Here is a 22,083-nt window from a genome sequence, read left to right as displayed (position 1 = left end):
GTGGGTCACCCTACCCATGGGCTCACCACCTGTGGGAGGGGCCTTAGGGATCGGGTGCGGTGTGAGCTGGGCGGTGGGCAAAAGCGATCCCCGGCTACAGAAGCTGATTCTAGGGATGTGGAAGGTCACCTCTCTGGCAGGGAAGGAGCCCGAGCTGGTGTGTGAGGTAAAAAAGTTCTAGATATAGTCGGGCTCCCCTCCACAAACGGCTTGGGCTCTGGTACCAGTCCTCTTGAGAGGGGTTGGACTCTCTTGCACTCTGGAGTTGCCCACGGTGAGAGGTGCCGAGCAGGTGTGGGTATACTTATTGCCCCCCGGCTCGGCGCCTGTACATTGGGGTTCACCCCGGTGGACGAGAGGGTAGCCTCCCTCTGCTTTCGGGTGGGGGGATGGGTCCTGACTGTTGTTTGTGCCTATGCACCAAACAACAGTTCAGGGTGGGTACTCCCTTTTTGGAGTCCTTGGAGGGGATGCTGGAGAGCGCTCCCGCTGGGGAGGCCATCATTCTGCTGGGGGACTTCAATGCTCACGTGGGCAATGACAGTGAGACCTGTGAAGGGAATATAGAATACTTTGTATTCTAATATGTAATTCGAACTAGTTTGGAAGAGAATGTGTATTGGAGTATATTGCAGGAAGGCCCCCATCGGGGGGTATGTGGCCCCCATCAGGGGGTATTTGGAGACAGATGGCAAAGAAGAAAGGAACTGTGGGGAGCCACTATAAACATTGAATGCAGGAGACATCGGCAGGCGACGTCTGGACCCAGATCAGATCGTCATCATTTGGCCAAACAACGATGACGTCAGATTACGGACCAATCAGACGACAGCGATTCCACACCGGCCTGTTTGAAACATTGTATAAGTCTGGGGTAGAGTCAGATAGTTTTGTTCGACTACTGTATCTGCTAAGGATAAGATAGGGTAGTTACGAACCCAGAGCTCTGCAAAATGTATAGACTCCTCTGTCAGGAATAAATTGGTTGTTTTTTATACATTGTTGTGAACGAAGTTCTTTCACGAAAACGAGCACGCTTGGAACCACGGAAGTTAGGAGATTTTAAAACACAGGTTCCTTCACCTGGAAGGGCATGATTGGGAGGAACGGTCCTCCTGATCAGAACCCGAGTGGTGTTCTGTTAATGGACTTCTGTGCTCACCATGGATTGTCCATAACGAACACCATGTTCAAGCATAAGGGTGTCCACATGTGCACTTGGCACCAAGAAACCCTAGGTCGCAGTTCGATGATTGAATTTGTGGTCGTGTCATCGGGCTGTGAGGGTCTGCTGGGAACAAGGTCATAGTAGTACATAAGGCTAAAATAATAAAAAAAATAATGATATTGTGGAATTTAAACAAATACTTTACAAAGTCAGGAACAATTTATTACCGAGCAATTTACAAAAGAAAATGTCTCAAGAAACAGAGGGGGAGTATAAATTAAGAGATATAAATTAAGAGATATGGCAAACTTTTGAATCCAAAAATATAGAACCACATTAAAGAAATTCTGCATATCAAATAATGGAGTGACACTATGGAAGAGACTGATTGTGGATCTGAAACAATGTCCAAATGTCAACCAATTCAAAAACAGATACAAACAAATGATCTTTACTAAATATGAGAAGGAATTGGTATACATTTTAATACAATAATAACAATAATAATAATAATAATATATTATTATTATTTATCATAATATATTATTATTATTATTATATAGGACAATACATAAATTTATATGTATATTATATAGGTATAAGTGTTTGTTTTAATGCCTGTTTTTGCTGTGTTGTGGTTGTTTTTCTTCTTTTCTTTTCAGTAAAACCTAAGATACTGCTGTTACTTATATAATAATTTGTATTATTGTATTAGTGTATATAGGAATAAGGATGTGTATATATTAATATTTCTTACTTATTATTATACAGTATTACTGTAGTACCATAATTGATAAAGTAATAGTTATAATCCTTATAGGATTATAAGGAAGTAGAGATAGTGGTAGGAATAAATACATTTGACTTCTTCCTACTCCTTTTTGAATATGTATAAATTAACTTTTTATTTTATTTAATTTCGTGTGTATGTTTTGTTGTTCTTTTAAGGTCACTTTCACATGTTTAAAATAAAGAATTCAATTGAGCATGATCCTCTCGGAAAGGATCATGCTCAATTGTGGAAGTCACACTAGATGTGACAAAAACTTATACATACAATATAAATGAAGAAATTATACAGTATAGTTATTGTAGCTATCATTGCTAAAATAACTCTAATGAGGCATACAGTACTACTGTATGACTTCTAAAGTTCAAACTTAACACCTCAACACATTTATTACTGTGCTTTGGCTTGTTGGAATGCTTGTCAACGCCTGTGACCTTTCCAAATATCCCCACTGCAATGGCATATTATTTGGTCATTCACAATTAAGCTTTATTGGGAAATCAGAATATTGAATATATATAACAATAGCTATCCACAAGTATCATAATGACAGAGGTGTCACTGTCATTATACTGTATCATCCAATTAAACAATATTACTTTACATGGTTGCATCTAGGTAAGCTACACTAAAGGCACAGTGTCAGCACAAAGGAGAAAAAGAATAAAATGTTACAGCATGGAGACATTGTTGAGAGTAGCAACATCTTTTCACACAACCTTGAGTGTTTTTGTCTTCCGCTTTGCCAGCTATTAGCTTTATTTACCATACATCAACGGAGCAAATGTCAACACTTGCAGGTGACGATGTTTGTGCAGTATCCAACCAAGGCACCCGCTTGCATGTCTGTTTGTGTGATTGATTCCAAAATTGGACATGCCACAGTCAAAGATCTGTGCTTGCTTTACACAGCCCCACACATACACTTTGTATCACTCACCGTTAGATGCTGTGAAATCAATAGCCACAGTGAAATTGATCTGCGTCCTAGAAGGGGGGTAGAAAGAAAAAATGAGGAGAACAATTTTGAGCGAGAACAGGCAGGAATACTAAACGTTCCTCATCAAGTTCCATAGATCATTTCCTATGATGCCATATGAGGTCGAAAAGCCATCAGTACTTCATCAGTTATTGCCATTTGTCATATGCAGTCAAGCATAAAGTGGTCCCTCGGTTTGCAAAGAAAGATTGAAGTGATTATACCAGTGTACTTATCCGACTTTCACCTCCACTAAGAGCACTAGAAGGATGAAGCGACTTTCCAACGAGTAATTAAAGTGACGGCGCACTTAAGAACAAATCATAATCTAATTCTTCCTTGGTGATGAAGTTCTGCCTTCTTCTTGTTAATTTACGGCACAGTGACGAGATCTCGGGGGGCCCAAATGACTGCCCCTCATTACATGTGAGAGCCAACCCAGAGGAAGGCGGGAGAATGATAACCAAATGAATGGCTTAAAGATTCACATTAACCTTTCAGTTTTAGGCGGGCACTGAGAATATGCCAACACCGACCCTGCCGACCTTAGCATTAATCACACTTATTTGTATTATTTATGAGTCCTCTTCAATACATCATCGTGCTGCGGGAAATGCTGTGACAGTGATGTCGTTCTGTACTTAGAAAGGACCATTCAGTGTGTATACGTCCCTGTATGTGCATTGTGTGTGTGTGTGTGTGGACTGTTGATTTAAAGGTCAATGTTGGAAAAGAAGCTATGACATCTTTGTAGACTCTTTTGACACTTCACGCTGCAGTCTCAGGAACGACTGCCAACACAAACACAGTAGTATCTGCTACACTCCTCTCTCCAGGCAATATATATTTACTACATCTACATCCACCAAAATGTTGTGTTTTTGCCCTCATTTTCTCTGAATTTACAGATATGTATGCTGTCCTCTGTGCAAATAATATAGAAACAAAATAGAATCGAATAAGGCATTATTAGTTCTACAATGGGAAGAGCCCAAAGGCTCTTTCTAGGGTTAACATTTATAGCACAATATTGATAAACAGTGGAACCTCTACTGTTGAAAACCCCTGACCTTGTACTCAGATCAGTACTAAACTACATTTATTTAGCTTTTTCTTTCTGACATGTCTCCACTGCCAAATGGGTGGATAACTTTTGTATCACCACAAAGCTCACTAAGACAGACTTTAACCAACTGGTGAAGAAAAACCAAAAGTGTTTAATTTAGAAGTTGTCTTTCTATAACTATATGTGGAACTCACCGTTTTACTACAAGAAAATATGATAGATGACAACATAACGCTGAAGATCTTAATGATTACTCATGAGGTCGCAGTGTCCCATGCCATTGTTACTAATGTTGGCCACACTCAGGTAGAAGAATTGACCAAGAGGTCATTCTGACACATACTACCTAAAGTAATGGTATCATTAAAAAAACAAAAAAAAAAAACAACAAAAAACAGTACAACATAAATCAACAATAAATGTGACAACTAAATAAGTTATACATTCCAAGAACTACTGTTAACGTACACGGAAACGACAGCAACATTTAACGTAACAATAAGGATGTTAACGATTGAAAAAAAAGTCCACATTGCATTGTGGGAATCGTGCGGGTTTACGTCATGTACGCTTTTATTAGCAGTAGCAGCTAACTTTGTGAGCGATCACGTAAATAGTTACACGGTGGGCCGGCCGAGCGCTGTTTGGCCTTCCTGCCCATTGCAGTCTGGTTTAGTCAGTGTAGTGTTCTCAAGAATCAGTCTTATACTGTATTTCTTTTTTTAATTTACTTTATTTACCAGTCGATCAGCACACAGCTAGGATCTATTTGACAAGAAACTACATTCTTCTTTGTGTCCTTTTCTTAGCCTCTTTTTGCATACTGCCCCCTAGTGGTCCAATTGAGATACCATACATGGATGAAATTCTACCTTTATAACAAGACAAACTTGTGTTCCATCCATCCATCCATGCATCCATCCATTCTCTAAGACGCTTATCCTCACAAGGGATAAGGGATGGGATAAGGGAGTGCTGGAGCCTATCCCAGCTATCTTCGGACAGGAGGCGGGGTACTCCAAAGACTTGAGACTTGCGACATGCAAAGCAATGACTTGGTCCCACCTCTGCTGAGTAGTCTTAAGATTGCACTTTTACCACAAACAGCTTCATACTAATTCAATGTAATGTTTTGAAACTTATTCGACACATGTGATGTTTGTAACCAGTGTTAAAATTATCAGTTCATTTCATTCTTTGGCGACTACATAACTCAGCATTACTGATGGAATGACAATTCTTACACTAATTTTACAGTAAACCTTAAGAGCAGCATTCATTGAATTCAAAGTTAGTCAAAGAACAAAATGTGCACTTACCCTCCTTTGATGTAATCTAAGAATGTGAACTCCGACTCAACAGAGAATGAGAGCAAGGTCACCTAAAAGAAAGAATGAAAAAAATACAAGTTAGATTGAACACTATAAAGATTTGGTTTGATGGCCAAACACCTAGAGCCTTGCTTCCCATCAATGACGTTGTGTTTGCCACACTGGCAGAAGATAAGAGACGTTTAGATGATTAGTAATTTTCTTTCCCCGAGACAAGTGTGTAGATGATGGGAGCAAATTGCTTGTTGACATCTAACATTGTGATCTGTGTTTGAATGCCATTCAAGTTCTGAAACACCATGATTTTTGTTTTTGTGAAAATACTTAAATGAACCAATGAACAAGTCACCTACAGAGTGCAATGTACCAGATTAATGTGCACAAAACTGTGATGTACTGCTCATACTGTGGCGCCATCGATATTTTATACACCAAAAATACTCCATTTTCACAACACCCTCTACCAAATGTGATAATTGGAGTGAATCAGTGGACAAGAGAAGTAACAGTGAAGCACAAAAGAGGCAAACTTCCAGCTTTGATTAGGTGCAGGCACTCACAGTTCCAGAGTTGACATATTTCTTTTTCTTCATTTTCTTCTTGTTATTTATAACCTACAAATAAAAAAAGAAACCAATAAGAGAAACTTATTTGTCTTGGACTGATAAAAAAAAAATACAATTGTATAAAGGCCGACAACTCTAAATTGCCCGTAGGTGTGAATGCGAGTGCGAATGGTTGTTTGTTTGTATGTGCTCTGTGAGTGGCTGGCAACCAGTTCAGGATGTACCCCGCCTCCTGCCCGACGATAGCTGGGATAGGCTCCAGCGCGCCCGCGACCGTAGTGAGGAGAAGCAGCACAGAAAATGGATGGATGGATGGATGTAGATTTTGTCTTTAATGTTAGCGTTCATACTAGCAACATGCACATCTTTGTATGAAACTAATGGTCATGTTCCCTTTTTAAGAGAAAAAGGTACAAAATGTTCTCATGTGTGTGTGAACACATGCATGACGCACAATAGAGCACTTATAAACACCACATTTAACACTTTCCCCTTGGTATCCTGTGCATGCCAATCAGACACGCAAACACTGACATGTCCAAATATAATGTGTATTGATGGATGTAGTGGACAGCAGGCTCAAGGTGCACGACTCACGTTTGACGGGTTGGAGAGCAAGAGAGAAATGTCAATTTTGAGACCAAGGAGGTCTCAGCTCATTACCTTGATTCTTTATGGATTTAAGGCATGAAAGTGACAACCCCTAATTTAACATGGAGCGATAGCAATTTGTCTGACACATTGAACAATCTGCAGATGCAAAAAGTAAAAGGGCCTTTCAGACTCCCTTGGAGGTAGAGAAGAATCAAGAGTAACACATAATGGAGATGACATTCAAAAGACAGGTATTTATCCTCGGGGTGAGGCTAGCGAACCATGGCAGCATAAAGATCCTGACATGTCTTCTTTGTTGTTTTTCGTAGCTTCAGATATTTGTTATTGCTATAATTAAAATAAGGTAAAAAAATGCCAACATACTTGAAAATACAATTGACAAAAGACAGATTACAGTATGTCCCATGCTGTTAGAATCAAAACTGAAACATATACCTGCACAGTAAGTGAATTATTTCTGAAAGTCAAAAGCTATATTGAGAGTTCTTAAACTGAGATGCACTGAAAAGTAGCTCCGATGTTGGATTTAGTTATCCTATTTTATGCATCAGTGTCAGTGAATATATCCGCGCTGTTTTTCTCTATGGAAGATTTTCTTTTAGTTACAACTTATTCACAGACAGAGTATGGATGAGGCGATGCAACAAAAATGTTAGAGATGACAATGGAAGTTAGAAATTCAATACTTCAGATGCTAATTTAGATTTTGACTATCCCCCGCAAATGAAATACATGTATAGTAAAAATAAAAGCACTAATGAATTACCTCGTACACATTGAACTGGCTCTGCCCTCGAGCTAACTCTCGGTAGCTGGTGGTGAAGTCCCCAATGAAGTCATGGCTGGAAAGAGGAAAAACGTACTACTCAGTTGGACAACTGGTGAGTTACAAACAATCAGGTAAACATTGAGAAAGAGACAATTCCACTCACCCGCCGTCTCTATCCCAATCATACACCTCCACTTTGATTGTTCTGGAGAAAGAATCCGACAGAGACAGGACACATGAGAAAGTTGTTTGGAAAATAACGAAAATGTGTTGGAACCAACAAACTTTCACGTTGTGGTTCAAGCTGCTTATAAATTCAATCCACTCAGTGCAGAAATTCATTTCAAGAGCCACACTGCTATGTGCATTTGTCCAACATTTAGTGGATTCCTGCAGGTCCATATGTTCTCACAAGAATTGGAATGTCATACAAACTTGTTGAACCCCATTCTTTATGTTTGAGCAGGACTCTGTTCCAGCAAAATGAGGATCAGGTTGCCTGCTTGTTTCTTGTATTGAGGGCCACATTCAATGAATGCAACAAGCTTGCGCCATCTGAAGCTCTTCACTTATTCTACAGCCCCTCCAGCCCTGTAAACAATTTCACTCCACTTGTGCTATTTGTATGTGCAAAGCCATCAGCAAAACACTCACCAAATACGGAAAACACTACATTAAAAAAAAATAAAATAGATTTTTCAAATCAGTTAGGGGGCAAGGGTGTAGCAATTTCATACAACGATAGTAATTACAATAAAATGCTTGAAGCTAGTACTAATTCTCCTGCTAAATTCTCATGTGAAAAGCCTCTACAGGATGAGTAGATGTATAATAACGCAACTGGAGAGGAGTAGGAGAGATAATTTTTTTTTTAAATTTGGTATTCAGCAAATTATGCAAAAACCCATCGGCGTAGAGGAATCATCAGCTCAGTGCCCTTTGCATGACAGTGGGAGTGTTTGAGCACCCGACATAAACTTTGTATGGTTGTCTGTGGGAATATGTTTGACTCGTACTGTAGTACAATACACAATACAAAACACATTCTTTTCATCCCCTCATAATTGTCATCACAACTATCAGCAGTATTACAAACACTTGCCATCCCTTCCCCCAAATACAAGCCAGATATGTAGCATTTTATAGTCTGTGTTATGATGACTAATAACATATCATGTTTAGGGGATTTTACTAGAAGAAAAAAAAACAAAAAAGTGTTAATTGATAGCTAGTGGTTAGCAGTTAACAGTTCGACGAGAGATGATTTTTTTTTTAGCTCTTCCTATAGGATTTTTTTTCATTTTCAAAATACGAATAACTAAGCATTCAACCAGTACGACAGAACAAATTTAATTTGACCATAGCGCTACCACTATGTGTGTGCTTTAAGAATAGTAGAAAAGTGTTTTGAAATTATTGTTATTATTCAAAAATTGTAGCACACTTGGCTTTACCTTGCAAGTAACGAATTCAACACATTCTACCTAAAATATGCAACTTGCAAATGGCTACACGTTAAAGTCCATATGCAGAAAAACAACAGAAAAGATTTGTTACACTGCAGTGTAACCTTCATTGCTGAGTTCCACTGATCTCATCCCAATGTCTCTCCTCCTTGCTAACTTTGCCTTACATAAGAAGTTCCACCTGCCCAGATTCAAAGAAAGCTGTCACAGAGGACAGATGCCTAGAATAAGCCAAACTAGTTCCCTGACATCTGGCCTGTGTTGCTGTGTGGTGACAGGTTGTTCTTTTGAGGTTATCTTCAAGCATTTGAGCAAGAGAATGTGTGCTTGTCACACCAGTACGGGAAACGCCATGCTTCTCTCTCAAATGCAAAAAGACAGAGTGGATTAAGTCAGATGGCTTTGAGAAAATGAAGAAAAAGTGGCAATAAACTCTCTTTAGACCAGTTTGTGGACAGTAATTAAATTAAAGCCTGTGCGCACTGTGTTACACATATTAGGGAAATTAAATTGTTCTGACACGTATGCGCTGTGATTTAAAATAAAACTCCCTAACATGGATCATAAGACTTTCAGATCATTTAGTGCCCCCCTTGAAATCTCTGAACAACATACACAACATACACCAGAACTAATCTGCCAACGTTATCTCCTGCCATTGTCAGGCTTCTTTTAATGAAATTACTCATCTCCAGTAATGGAGGTACATGTGATTGAGCGAGTGAAAAAAAGTGGAATACATTTAACACTGAATCATTCTTCGCCTGTAATTACAAAGATTGCCTTGCAATATTTGCCACGGGTGAAAATAGAAAACCTTTGAGTCAGTGTGCTTGTTAATATGGAAGAAATGAGCTTTGGGAGGTTTTAATTAAATCACTACTGTACATTCATGTATTAAACATTGCTCAAAGCTTTGGGGAAAACTTGTCAAAGCTCAAAGATATTAAATTGATTACACATACAGCATATTATTCTAGTAATACATATTTTTATTATTGTTATTACTATCATTACTCATCATCATCATTAAGAGTCCTTAATAATATGACCACATGAAAGAGAAAGAGCTAAATGAGGCAACCAAAATATTCGAAACCAAAGGCTTGGGGTCAGGGGATACAGGTGAAGCACAGCCAATATCCAAGTAATGATTACTGTAAATAAAATTCCTTTCAATTTAAGTTCACTGGTCTGTACATTATATTGCTTTTCTTTTTGATCCAATAACATTCATGTTTTAATGATCAAAAGTGCTTAATTTGCATATTTCCTTTTCAAATACATGGATGAGATGTTTAGTGAGGCAGTAAGCAGCCAATTATCACCTCAGATTGCACAAGCATATACAAACTGGGTTGACGATGATTGTATTTGATAAGTGCACGTTTCTGTCTCTCCAATTTTTCCAGACTTTTAATACAGTATACACTCTAATTTGCCATAGTCAGGCTTATGTTTCTAATATAATATAATACTTAGTTTTGCTGATCCCACAAAAATGCAGATAAAAAAGCGCGAGGTGAGGCAGAGAGTACGTTGCCTCACTGAAGGGTGCATATAAGAGCACACTACCAGCCACCCGTGCCTCTGGAAACAACTCTAATATAGGGCTGCAACTAACAATTATTTTAATAATGGATCAATATGTCGATTGTATTTTCAATTAATCGAAGAATCACATAAAAATAACATTTTAATTTCAATCCCTTTATTCAAAAACAGGACATTATTTCAAATTGAGACAAACATATGATTATGATTGAGTTAGTGGTTTGGTCCGTAACGTCAGAAAATAGGCAAACATGGTAATCATTGTTTTCCACAATAAAAGCAGATGTTTGCAAATGTCTTCTTTTTTTAAACACAAAGATAATCAGTCATTGAAGACTACAGAAATTGCAGAATATTTACTCTGGAGAGGCTGAAATCAGAGGACTTCGACAATTTCAAATTAAAAAATGTCTCTAAATGATTAATCAAAAATAGTTATTGATTAATGTGATAATCGATTTGCTGTTGATTAATCAATCAATTACTGCACCTCACTCTAATAAGCAATACAGGTCTACAGCACTGCAACCACAATAATATGAATGCTGTTAAATTAATCAACATCTGACAGATTGAGCTTTATTAACTCTTTTTTTAATACCAAAAAAGACACACCAGATTTCCATCAAACTTTGTGGAGGTCTGGTAGTAGCAATAACTTTTTTTTGGTGCAGATCTGAATAATTCAATTCTTTGTGTGCCCTTATTACAACATAAATGGCCTGACTATGTGACCTACCGATTACCGGTGCTGTCAGGAGCTGTAATATGAAATATAGTATATCACATTGATATTTTTGTAATTCATAAAAGTGAGTTTTTTTCTGTCATCTAATTGATCATTTTAATTGGTCTGTATTAGTGGTGTTAAAAGGCTGATGAATCATACGAGAATCCTCATACAATCATGGATTAAATGTGCAGAGGAAGTTCAAGGACGGGTTTGGACTGTGACTCTTAGCATTTGAGGATTTGATGTTCTCAGAATGAACAAAATAACAAAAAATTCCATTGTCGCTTCGAGTTGTTTTGAGAAATAAAAGCTAGATCATTCAAGGCATAGCCGAGAAACAGAATATGTCATGTCCACATCTCCCTTTAGCTCATCCTGATCTCTCATAGTAAAACAAAACTCTTACTGAAACATAATCTTTGGACTTCTCTTTTCTTTTTTGTAACACTGCGTGACTCATTGTGGTTCCCTTTTCGACCAACTGCCATTCCTCCTCTATTGTTAGCCTCTTATGCTTCTTCTCTTTTTCTCATGCCCTTTTCTCCCTCTAACAAACTGAAGTCTACTGTCAGTGTTGGATCATATACCCACTTGAGGAAAAAGGGCTAACCACTGTGCATTCTTTTTGTAGAAAGATGATGTTGTCTTGGGTTACAATCTATCTTAACACAAACCCCAATTCCAATGAAGTTGGGACGTTGTGTAAGATGATGTCCATGTCCTGTTGAACCTAAATTCAATTGAATACACTCTAAAGAAATATTTCATGTTCAAACTGATTAAAATTATTTTTTGAAAATATTCTCTCGTTTTGAATTTGATGCCTGCCCCATGTTCCAAAAAAGCTGGGACAGGGGCAACAAAAGACTGGGAAACTAAGGAATGCTCACAAAACACCTGTTTGGAACATGCCATAAGTGAAAAGGTTAATTGGAAACAGGTGAGTGTCATGATTAGGTCAAAAAGGAGCATCCCCGAAAGGCTCAGTTGTTTACAAGGATGGGGCGAGGTTACCTACTTTGTGACAAACAGTCCTGCAATTTCATACTATATTATACAGTCCATAATATTACCAAAAAAATCTGAGAATCTGGCAAAATCTCTGTATGTAGGCGGCAAGGCTGAAAACCAACATTGAATGCCCATGACCTTCGATCCTTCAGGCGGCATTGCAGTAAAAATTGGCATCATTGTGTAAAGGATGACGTTGCAATTGACAAACGCAGCACGCTACACTCTATACGCATTTCGACCTACAGGAGCACCCAACTGAACTTGGCATCGTCAAACCGTACATGTTTGAGCCGATCAGGAGGTCGGAACCTGACAGTGATAACGACGAGCAGCCATGTAGCAGCTGTACAACAGAAAAAGCTATGGCGAGAAATAATGGCACCTCCGGTGGTGCCAATATTTTTTAGCGCGATTTTACATATCATATATTCATATATGTTTCAGTGACATGGGACAAGCTTTTACATCGTATGCAGTATTCCTATATATTTTGTGCCCCCGCTCGAGTCTCTTTATGACACGCCACACACAAATACTTTGCCGTGTCTGTTGGCTTGTCATATAGGCAAAAGTACAGACGACAGTACTGAAAAGTACTTCGTGGGTCTTTTTTGTGCATAATAGTGCATAATAACCATAATAGAGTGGTAGGTATATACAAGGAAATCCTCACCTCTTGTCTGCGCCGCTTCGCTGCTGCACCGTGGTGGCTGCGACATTTAGTTCTGTTGGTGGCGGTTGAGGTCCCCATGGCCGTAGAAAAAATAGTTGGCACCACAGCTGGTTTCAGCCTCTATCTCCGTATCCAATGCTTTCTCCTAAGTCTTTCTCAAAACATGCCGGTTCGAAGTCATCCATACAGAGTTCGGAATGCTTGCTAGGCACCCATTGCTGACCACGTTTCTTCCCCTGTCGAGTGACTTTCCCTATCCACTGTTTACATATTCCTTTTTCACTTGGAAAGCCCAAAAAAAACTCTTGCCACTGCCTGAACCATTTGTACAACCAAATGCCACACAATAAACAATCCTGACATCGCTAAATCATACGACAACAAATATACAAGGATGGGAACAACAGCATGGAACAATAGCACACAACGCCAAATGAACAGGCTATTTGGCTCGTGTTACGTCAAAGTGCCGGATAGAGCCGAAGACCAGAAGGCGCTGGATACAAAAAGCAGGTGCATTCTGAATCATATTTATCAAATTAACTGCTGTATGTCTCCTAAATAATCATTTTGAAAAGGCAGATGTGATTTGTAAAGGGGTTCTAGACTTATCAAGAACATTTTTAACATCTTTGCCCTCTGACCTTTAACCTACCAGGCATGTTTTTGGGATGTGGGAGGAAACCGGAGTAACTGGAGAAAACCCACGCAGGCATAGGGAGCGCATGCAAACTCCACAGAGGGAAGGCCGTATTTGAACCCGGGTCCTCAGAACTGTGAGACGGATGTGCTTGTGAAGAACAGTTTAATGCTATATCGCTACAATTCAATACTACATGCACGTTTCACAGTCTTTGCACTTTTTCAGCAATTATTTTCAAACTTGGGGTGGGACTTGATTAAAAAAAAAAATCCAATTAAATGGAGGCTTTGTAAATGATTAATCAAGTTTTAATCGTATAACAATATTTGGCAACATGGTTTAATTTAAATAGATTTTGGTGGTCAGCTGATTGACAAAGACGGGAATATTGTTAACTCTGGAAAAATGCATTTAATTGAATTGCAATACAAAACAGTAGAAAAACTAATAGAAAAGATCCCTGACCAAAATTAACCAGACCTAAATATAAAGCACCATTTTAGGACATTTTTTTGATAACAGTATTGCCTTTAAATGGTTTCTGCATGACAGTTGAAAGGTTTGATCACATGTCGGAAGGTTTTAGTGCTTCGGTGGTATAAAAACAATTGCACAAACCCAAGCTTATCAAGGCTTACATCAGACAGATTTTTAAAAATTGAAATTCACCTCCTATCATTCCAAGCAACGCTGTTTCATCCAATTTCTTTATTTTGGTACCTGAGGTCCGACGTCTGCGTCAGTGTAAGCTGTGTACCAGGAAATCGTGCACTGACAAAGGTTCCCCATTGTTTGAAACACAAAATGCGATTAAAATTAGCTCATCTTATTAACTAATTAATTTGCTCGTAATTAATTAATAACTATTAACCCACCCATATTTCAAACATGTACATTTTGTTTAGAAACAAATATATGATTTCAGCTGACAGGGATTTTAACTTACTCAAGACAAAAGTGTGGGTGGCGAGGCCTACAGTTCACACAAGCAGTAAATGAGGGTGGCTTGTACTTTATCCAAACACTTTTGAGCCATTCAAAATAGTTATGGACCTTGAATGCAAATAAATTACATGCTCAGAGACCTTAAATCATAACAGTAAGTAAAGTCTTGATTGATCTTCTACTAAAAAGATATTGTGTCCTAACATTTTGGAAATATTTTAAAGGACTGATATGGTATCCAACAGAAACTAATGAAATGAAATGATATGTACCGGTACCTCTTACTACAAGTACAAAAGGGACGTACTGTGTAAGTCTGCTGAGTTCAAGGTAGCATTGAAAAAGCCTTGCATTTGCTTTTGATTTTAATAACTAGTTCCTGCAGTAGAGGTAATTATCTCTGCACTGATGCTCTGGCATACTGTTAATTTCAGAAAGGCTACAAGCCACGTTGCATGCTCATCTAAGGCCAATCAGGTAGATGATCTTAAAGTACAGATTCCTGTGGAGTTTTCCCCCCCCCCACATTATAACAGAGCATCTAAATGCATTTGGTGGCTATCGGTGCTTGGCTTCTTGTGTATGGGTGTCACATTTAGAATACCATATGTACGGCAATGTTAGATTGTACAGGTTGGATGGAAATACGGAGAGGAAAAACAAGCAAGTGCATAACCTGTTTTCTATGCTGTTTTGGTCATATTTCAAGACCTGCAGCATTTTGAACCGTTTCAGCTTGTGACTTGTCATATTCCATTACTCACAACGTGCTAGTGTGTGTGTGTGTCTGTGTGTGTGTGTGTGTGTGTGTGTGTGTACGCCTTTGAAGCTCACCTCACTCAAGAGTCTATGATCGACTCTGACAGGTTAGTGACCCCTTTTGGAGCTCGTGTGAGATACTCTGGCTGGCACAATTTCCCCCAATGTTTTGTTACACGTTACAGATCCTCGGTATGAACAAGCAGCTCTCATCCATTCTTGGGTTTGATCTCACACACATCCTTTATTTTCCCAGCATCCCCCTTAATTAGATTTCAAGTGTAGGCACACACATTATGACAAAAAATTGTATCACACAAAACTTTCTTACCCTCCAGAAGAGATACTGTGCCTGTCACTTCTATTTCATCATTGTTTATAGCTTCTTCCTGATATAGCTTGTTTTCCTTCTATCACTGACTTCTAAATGAAAGGCAGACAGATAAGCTAGGGGAGATATGAGTTCTGATCCCTTATAACACGTGCCTTTATTCATAATGTGCGACGTAAGTAAGTAAGATGAGAAATTCATCATAGTGTTAGATTCTCCTGCAGTGCAGTGGATTCTCAAGGTCAACATAATGAAGAAACTATTAATTCAATTTTATTCAGTATTGTCTCATTTGTAGTCTATAATACTAAGTCCCTCTATTTACTTTGTTTTGCCTAAAATAACTGACTTTGTTAAACCCCATCACTCTTGAAATTCAACTAAAAACATGAAAGTGAATAGCCTCATTCTAACAATGATGAATATTTCAATCAACTTGAAATATTAAGTTCGAGTATTGTCAACTCATCAGTTAAATCAGAGCAGTCCAGGTAACTCAGATTGCTGAGTTGACTCAATTAAATATGAGTAGCCCCTGCAAAACTCCCCGGGACAACCCGCACAAGCTAAAATGTCAAGACCGGTCAAGACTGCCCCCTGGAAAGGAGGCCATTTTCTTTTACAAGGAGGCCCAGACAGAGTATCGGGAGTCGACATAAGGAGGAAATAAAGATTTTTGTAACTTATAAAGGTGCAGTTCGCCACTCTATGCAATGTTACCAAACCAGGTTCCTTAAGCTATTATCCTAAATATTACCCCTTGTTAGCTCCCTGTAAGTGATGTAGCCTGTTAGCTAACTATCTGAATTCAGCAAGAGCATTTTGATATCAGGATTTTCCCACCTATCTAAGGCAATTTTGGTCTCAAAAGAAAAAACAAAAAAAAATAAACAGGTAAATCCTGGATATGTAAAACAATTATACTTTTCATGTTCACAAGTGTGTTGGAACAATGTATATTACCGCTCTAGGAAGTATTCGTTTGGCGACATATCTGAATATTTTGAAGTTATGGAGTTAAATGTGTGACAATGAACGAGAGCGGATCCCTCGAACTTCTTTAAAGTCTGTGAGCTGTGTCATACATATACATAACACTTTTTAACGGCACACTAAGAAAGGCATATAGACAGAATTTTTCCCTTACATGTTAAATATGGGGGGCACGGTGAGCGACTGGTTAGAGCGTCAGCCTCACAGTTCTGAGGACCGGGGTTCAATCCCCGGCCCCGCATGTGTGGAGTTTGCATGTTCTCCCCGTGCCTGCGTGGGTTTTCTCCGGGCACTCCGGTTTCCTCCCACATCCCAAAAACATGCATGGTAGGTTGATTGACAACTCTAATAAATTGCCCGTAGGTGTGAATGTGAGTGCGAACGGTTTGTATGTGCCCTGCGATTGGCTGGCAAACAGTTCAGCGTGTACCCCACCTCCTGCCCAATGATAGCTGGGATAGGCTCCAGCACGCCCGCGACCCTAGTGAGGAGAAGCGGCTCAGAAAATGGATGGATGGATGGATGTTAAATATGTAAGGGATAATGTACAGTTCAGAGGTTGTTTAGAACCAAATTTATCACCAAACAGCTTTTGGTGTCCTATAATGCAGCATTTCATGTAGCCTGGAGAGACAATGCATTTTCTGGCATCTGGTTATGTGCAAAAACCTCCCACCACATACTCATAAATTGTTGATAATCTAGTTTACATCCGGGAATTTCGCGTATACAGTACAAAGTGAACATCACATACTCAATTTTACATCATACTTAGTATTAATAGTATGTTGGCATGACATTCCGAACACAGCCATAGAGGGGAAATACATTGCCTCTGGGTGGCTGCAAAAACGACTTATAGCCCAGCGTGGCTGCCATTAAAAGACTACAAAACCCATCGTCAACAGGTCAGTCAGGGTAAAGGTTGCTGTCCAGCTAAAGCAGATGAGCTGATTGCTCTGGTGAGAAAGGTATGTGTTAACAACAGCAGTGCAGGCAGCAGCAGAGAAAGAGACAGAGGTGAGCGTGTTTTGTTTTTTCCTCTGTCAATATGATGGTCTAAGGTCAGAGGATGCTTTGATGCTGTGTAAACCCCTTTGAGACAAACCGTTTGTAAAAACAGGCTATACAAACAAGGGCCTTGCCTTAATTTGCAGATAATTAGCGGACTAGAATCTTTCAATTTGGATACCCGAATCTTGTGTTTCACCTTCTTTCATCAGGCTTCTGATCCAGAGAAGGAAATAGGCCTACTCTTCATGACCGGAGAAGCTGAGGATGGCAAATATGCTCACAGACATTCAGGATGTTTCAGTGATACTGGAGGACAAAATCATCATCCGTCAGCTAAAAAGTGTTCCAGATGCCTTTGCTCTCCTAATTGGCCTTTTTTATAGTCTCAACATTGACTATCCAAAGGGACTGAAATACAGTTTATGAGATTAAAAATTGAGGGAGACAGATTTAAAAAATAAAAATGAGTGTCAATGCATTTCAAACTGTATCTGTGTCAGTTCTCCATACATAGACATTACTTGCATTGTAAGATTCAGAAACTTCTAAAAGACTGTTAAAAGCACCTCTAAATTTGCAACTGTTAAGTTTTAAATTATATTTTCATTGTTTTATGAATTTATAGATTTGTGATCAAATGTTATTTGTAAAAAAAAAAAAAAAAAAAAAAAAAGTAATGTCTTTATGTATTCAGTCATTTTAGAAAATAATTGATTTAGTTGACCTGACAAATAATGCAATTTGGAGGTATTGATTACACTTAAGCTTATCAATGAGGTCAACTTTTACTGAAAAGGTAACCTGGCTGCCTTAAAATTTTATGTTGATTCAACTAATAGGCTTAGTTGAAAAACGTATGTTTCCTTGTTTGAGAAACAAATATAGAAATACATGTTTGTTGGTTGGGCTTGTAATGCAATGTCACCTCAACTCGGCATTTAGTTCATACAACTTAAATTTCCTTAAAATTCCTTGTTAGTAGAACTTAGAATATCAAGTTGAGCTGTTTATCACTTTCATATTAATCAATTTAACTTATAATTGTAAGTGGCAACAACTTACATGGAAGTCTAAAGAACTAGAAATCCTTAGCTCCCTTTTTAAGGCAGCCAGGCTACTTGATTTTTTTAAGTTGAGCCAACAAATTTGTTTTTACAGTGTAGCAATGTGAGGGTGGATGGTTTTATCGATCTGTACCCTGCGATTGGCTGGTGACCAAACAAGGGTGTACCCCGCCTCTCGTCTAAAAGTCAGTGAGGATTGGCTCCAATGACCTTTATTTGTAAAGCGTAAGTGGAAGCAAAGTGGATATAATTTTTTTTTTCTCAATAAGTTTTATATAAGCATGTGTTTAAAGAAAATGAAGAATGTGGAATAAACACTTTGATTTAAGTGCAATTCCATTCAAAGGAGTAAGACTGCACTGTGTCCCAATGGAGCTACTAAATATTTGAGCCATTCCAAACGGCGATGATGCGACATGCATTTTATTACACACTCTTTAATCATCATTAAAGGAGAGTGTTAAATATTCTTTTACTGTTTTACCCTACCTGTACAGTTTATAAAGGAGTTATGATGTAGGCCGTTTGACTTTGGAATGAATTATTTGTATAGTTTTTTCCCCCCCAATGGTAAACAACAACTGGACATCAACCAACAGTCAAGTGCGTTTAACCTTAAAAGTTCAACTTTATGAAGAAAATTGTATGAACTTGAGATCACATCATAGCAAGTTACTTCCTGTATTGCAATCATGATGTCAGTTCCCTCAATTGTATTTGAATATCACCCATTTACACACATTGTCGTTTCTCCATTTGAGTGTTACCGTGCGTTTATTTTGCAAAAAGGATAATGGAGCGGAGCACAACGAGGCATTTAGTGCAGATATAAAATCACTCGTGTGCTTTCAAGTAAGAATCAATACTGAGAAGTGATCTACGAATGTGGCTACAGTAAAATTGTGTGACCGTGAAAAAAAAAAAAAAAGACATTGATTCTTGCGCTGGCGCGGTGGACAACTGGTTAGCATCTCTGCCTCACTGTTCTGAGGACCTGCATTTAAATCTGGCCTCACCTGTGTGGAGTGTGCATGTTCTCTTCGTGCCTGCGTGGGTTTTCTCTAGGTACTCCGGTTTCCTCACACATTCCCAAAACGTGTGGTAGGTTAATAGAAAACTCATAGGTGAAAACTCATTGCCCATAGGTGTGAATGTGACTGTGAATGGTTGTTTGTTTATATGTGCCCTGCGATTGGCTGGCGACCAGTTCATGGGTGTGGAAGAGGACATCCGGTGTGTGTGTTTGTGCAAATAATCAGACAAGCCGGACTAAGTTTAAATCGAGACTCGTAGTGAGAGAGACAAGAAGCAGCTGTGTGGACAAGGACCAGGGAGTACCTGTCATAGTCGCCATTGCAGAGCGCTCGGACAGGAATGGTAAATGGCTGCCACACTGGGTTTAATGTGTTCTTCACCACCTCTGTTTTATGGCAGATCGTAAACCTAGACAAGAAGAGTGTAGAGGAGGAGACGAGTATGTGTTAAAGTGGCAGTGAAAAGAATTTGCTCATTAATTCCCTTTATGCAGACATGAGAGATAAATATGTAGATGCAAGGAGGATGAGTGGGCCATGGAAAGGAGAGAGTGGCTCCGATGTGGAAGCCAAGTAAGATGGTTCAAATAGGCTCTGTGTCCAGCTTTGTTTACTTCCTGGCTCGTCTCCCAGTTATATTGTTTTATAGACCCCGGAGAATTATTTCATATCCGAGTCTGACTCTCTAAACCAAGCCGTTCTGTGCCAACGGATTTCTGTGATATCTGCAATGCTTCACGGAGAATAAATCCTTATTAAATACCCCAAACCATCCTCTCACACAGCAACAAGGCATGTCACTTTTATTCGGATTACTTGTGCTCCACTAAGTGCCCCAAGCATTTTAAACCCCTGTGTGAACAAGGAGATGCTTAAACATACATACTGTACTGTACATGATATACTGTACTACTATGTGTTCTTTTTGCATTAATTACCTCTGCATGTGAACAGTGCATGACTCATTAAACACTGTAGCTCCTCTTATAGTGTACATACAGCAAGTACCGGTACATTACTTGCTCTTGTGCGCTCTTTTATAATTCTGCTGCATATCCCTCTCCCTTCAAGATTGTTTACATACATACTGCATGACTACATATGGTGGAGCAGTACAGTAGCTGCTTTTGTAAGGACTTGGCTTTGGGATTGGATGGTCTAAGTTTGGAATCCTGCTGTGGAACAAAATATGGACTAGCTGCTTGAGACATGGTAATCGTCTTGCAGAGTGCTGCAGGGTTTCCCTTGAGCTTTTAGTTTGCTTCTGACTGACATTAACTTAAACATTTCCAACCAACCAGTTCATCCTGTCCGTTTTTTACAGTGTGGGCTAGCAAGGACATCTGCCCCAAGTTATCAAATAAAAAAACATTCAGTCACTATGACTGTTTATAATTGGGCTGAGACAAATTCACTGTTGCAAGAAGTGGATGCAACGTGAAAAGGAAATAAAATCCCGGATTCTGTTGAAATATTTTGTGGTGCTAGCCAAAATAGCACTGAGGTTATTCTTGTATGAAGCTTACAGGTTTTTCTTCACCATACAGTAAATACCATTGAAAGTAACATAATGTTTTAAAAAAATCTACAGTGACCTTTGTCTTTTATGACAAAATGTATGACGACCCAGCACAGCGGCCATGTGGATATAACGTCTTCTTCACAGTCAAGAGATTTTAGCTTCAAACTCCTTTGCGAAGTTTACACGTTCCCCCCCGCGTTTGCATGTTTTTATTTATTTATTTTTTGTCCAGGTACTCCAGTTTCCTCCCACCTCCCCAAAGCCTGCGTGTTCGGTTCAGTTTAGACAGTGTGACTGGCTGTTGGTCTATATGTGGTCTGTGGTTGGCTGGAGACCAGTCCATTTTTCTACCCTACCTCTCGGCCAAAGTCAGCCCGGGATAGATGGATGGATAGATGGATGGACAGATAGCTAGATAGATAGATAGATAGATAGATAGATAGATACAGTATTACCGTACTTACGTTCCATCTTCATTGCTTCTGTAGAAAACCATGAACGGGTCTGATTTCCCGAAGAAGTCCTTCTTGTCCAGTTTATTGGCACAGAACTGCATAGTGGCGCTGTCCTATGATGTGAGCAGATGGGGGAAAGAATAGGGAGAGGAAAAGCCGAAAGTACCATTAAAAACTGTTACAGTTTGTGTGGGTTATGTTATGTGTGGCTTGTGCATTCATACTGTATTGTATTAGACTGACTATTTACCAACAACAATTGCAAAGCCAATACACAGTAAAAATCAATGATTCGAGAAATGAAAATGTCAACATAATAATATTTTTGCAATGTTACAGGTAATTAATTGTATGTGTAAATTGCCCTTGCAGTCACACGGAAGGTATTTTTGGTCCACACATTACCTCTGTTTTACTTGTTTTGCCATATTTGGTAACCCTAAATCTATTCTTATACAAAAATATTATGGTGTGATTTTGTTTTTTCACCACTTTATTTCTTATGTACAGTACCAATAGGCAAAACAAAAGACAAATATTATATTAAATTAGTGGTAACAGTTGCCTTCCATGTAGGTGCTGTGGCTTCAAATCCCCCA

General features: G+C 38.9%; 1 protein-coding gene across 2 annotated transcripts in view; it reads right to left on the bottom strand.

Annotated features, from left to right (window-relative positions):
- The window catches only part of cpne5b (copine Vb), a 102,719-nt gene that overhangs the window by 13,060 nt on the left and 67,576 nt on the right, over positions 1-22,083 (bottom strand). Inside the window, exons 6-12 of one of the 2 annotated variants that reach the window (XM_061687322.1) lie at positions 21,494-21,597; positions 19,812-19,916; positions 7,448-7,489; positions 7,282-7,357; positions 5,895-5,948; positions 5,323-5,384; positions 2,899-2,945 (exon numbers count right to left, since the gene is read on the bottom strand). In XM_061687322.1, coding sequence (XP_061543306.1) covers positions 2,899-2,945; positions 5,323-5,384; positions 5,895-5,948; positions 7,282-7,357; positions 7,448-7,489; positions 19,812-19,916; positions 21,494-21,597 — 490 coding nt within the window. Of the gene's footprint in view, positions 1-2,898; positions 2,946-5,322; positions 5,385-5,894; positions 5,949-7,281; positions 7,358-7,447; positions 7,490-12,724; positions 12,804-19,811; positions 19,917-21,493; positions 21,598-22,083 lie in introns of those variants that run through there. The other variant, XM_061687323.1, reaches the window with a different exon arrangement.

This window comes from Phycodurus eques, chromosome 10 (genome assembly GCF_024500275.1).
Source record: "Phycodurus eques isolate BA_2022a chromosome 10, UOR_Pequ_1.1, whole genome shotgun sequence".
Classification (NCBI taxonomy): domain Eukaryota; kingdom Metazoa; phylum Chordata; class Actinopteri; order Syngnathiformes; family Syngnathidae; genus Phycodurus; species Phycodurus eques.
This window is presented reverse-complemented; position numbering and strand designations above follow the sequence as displayed.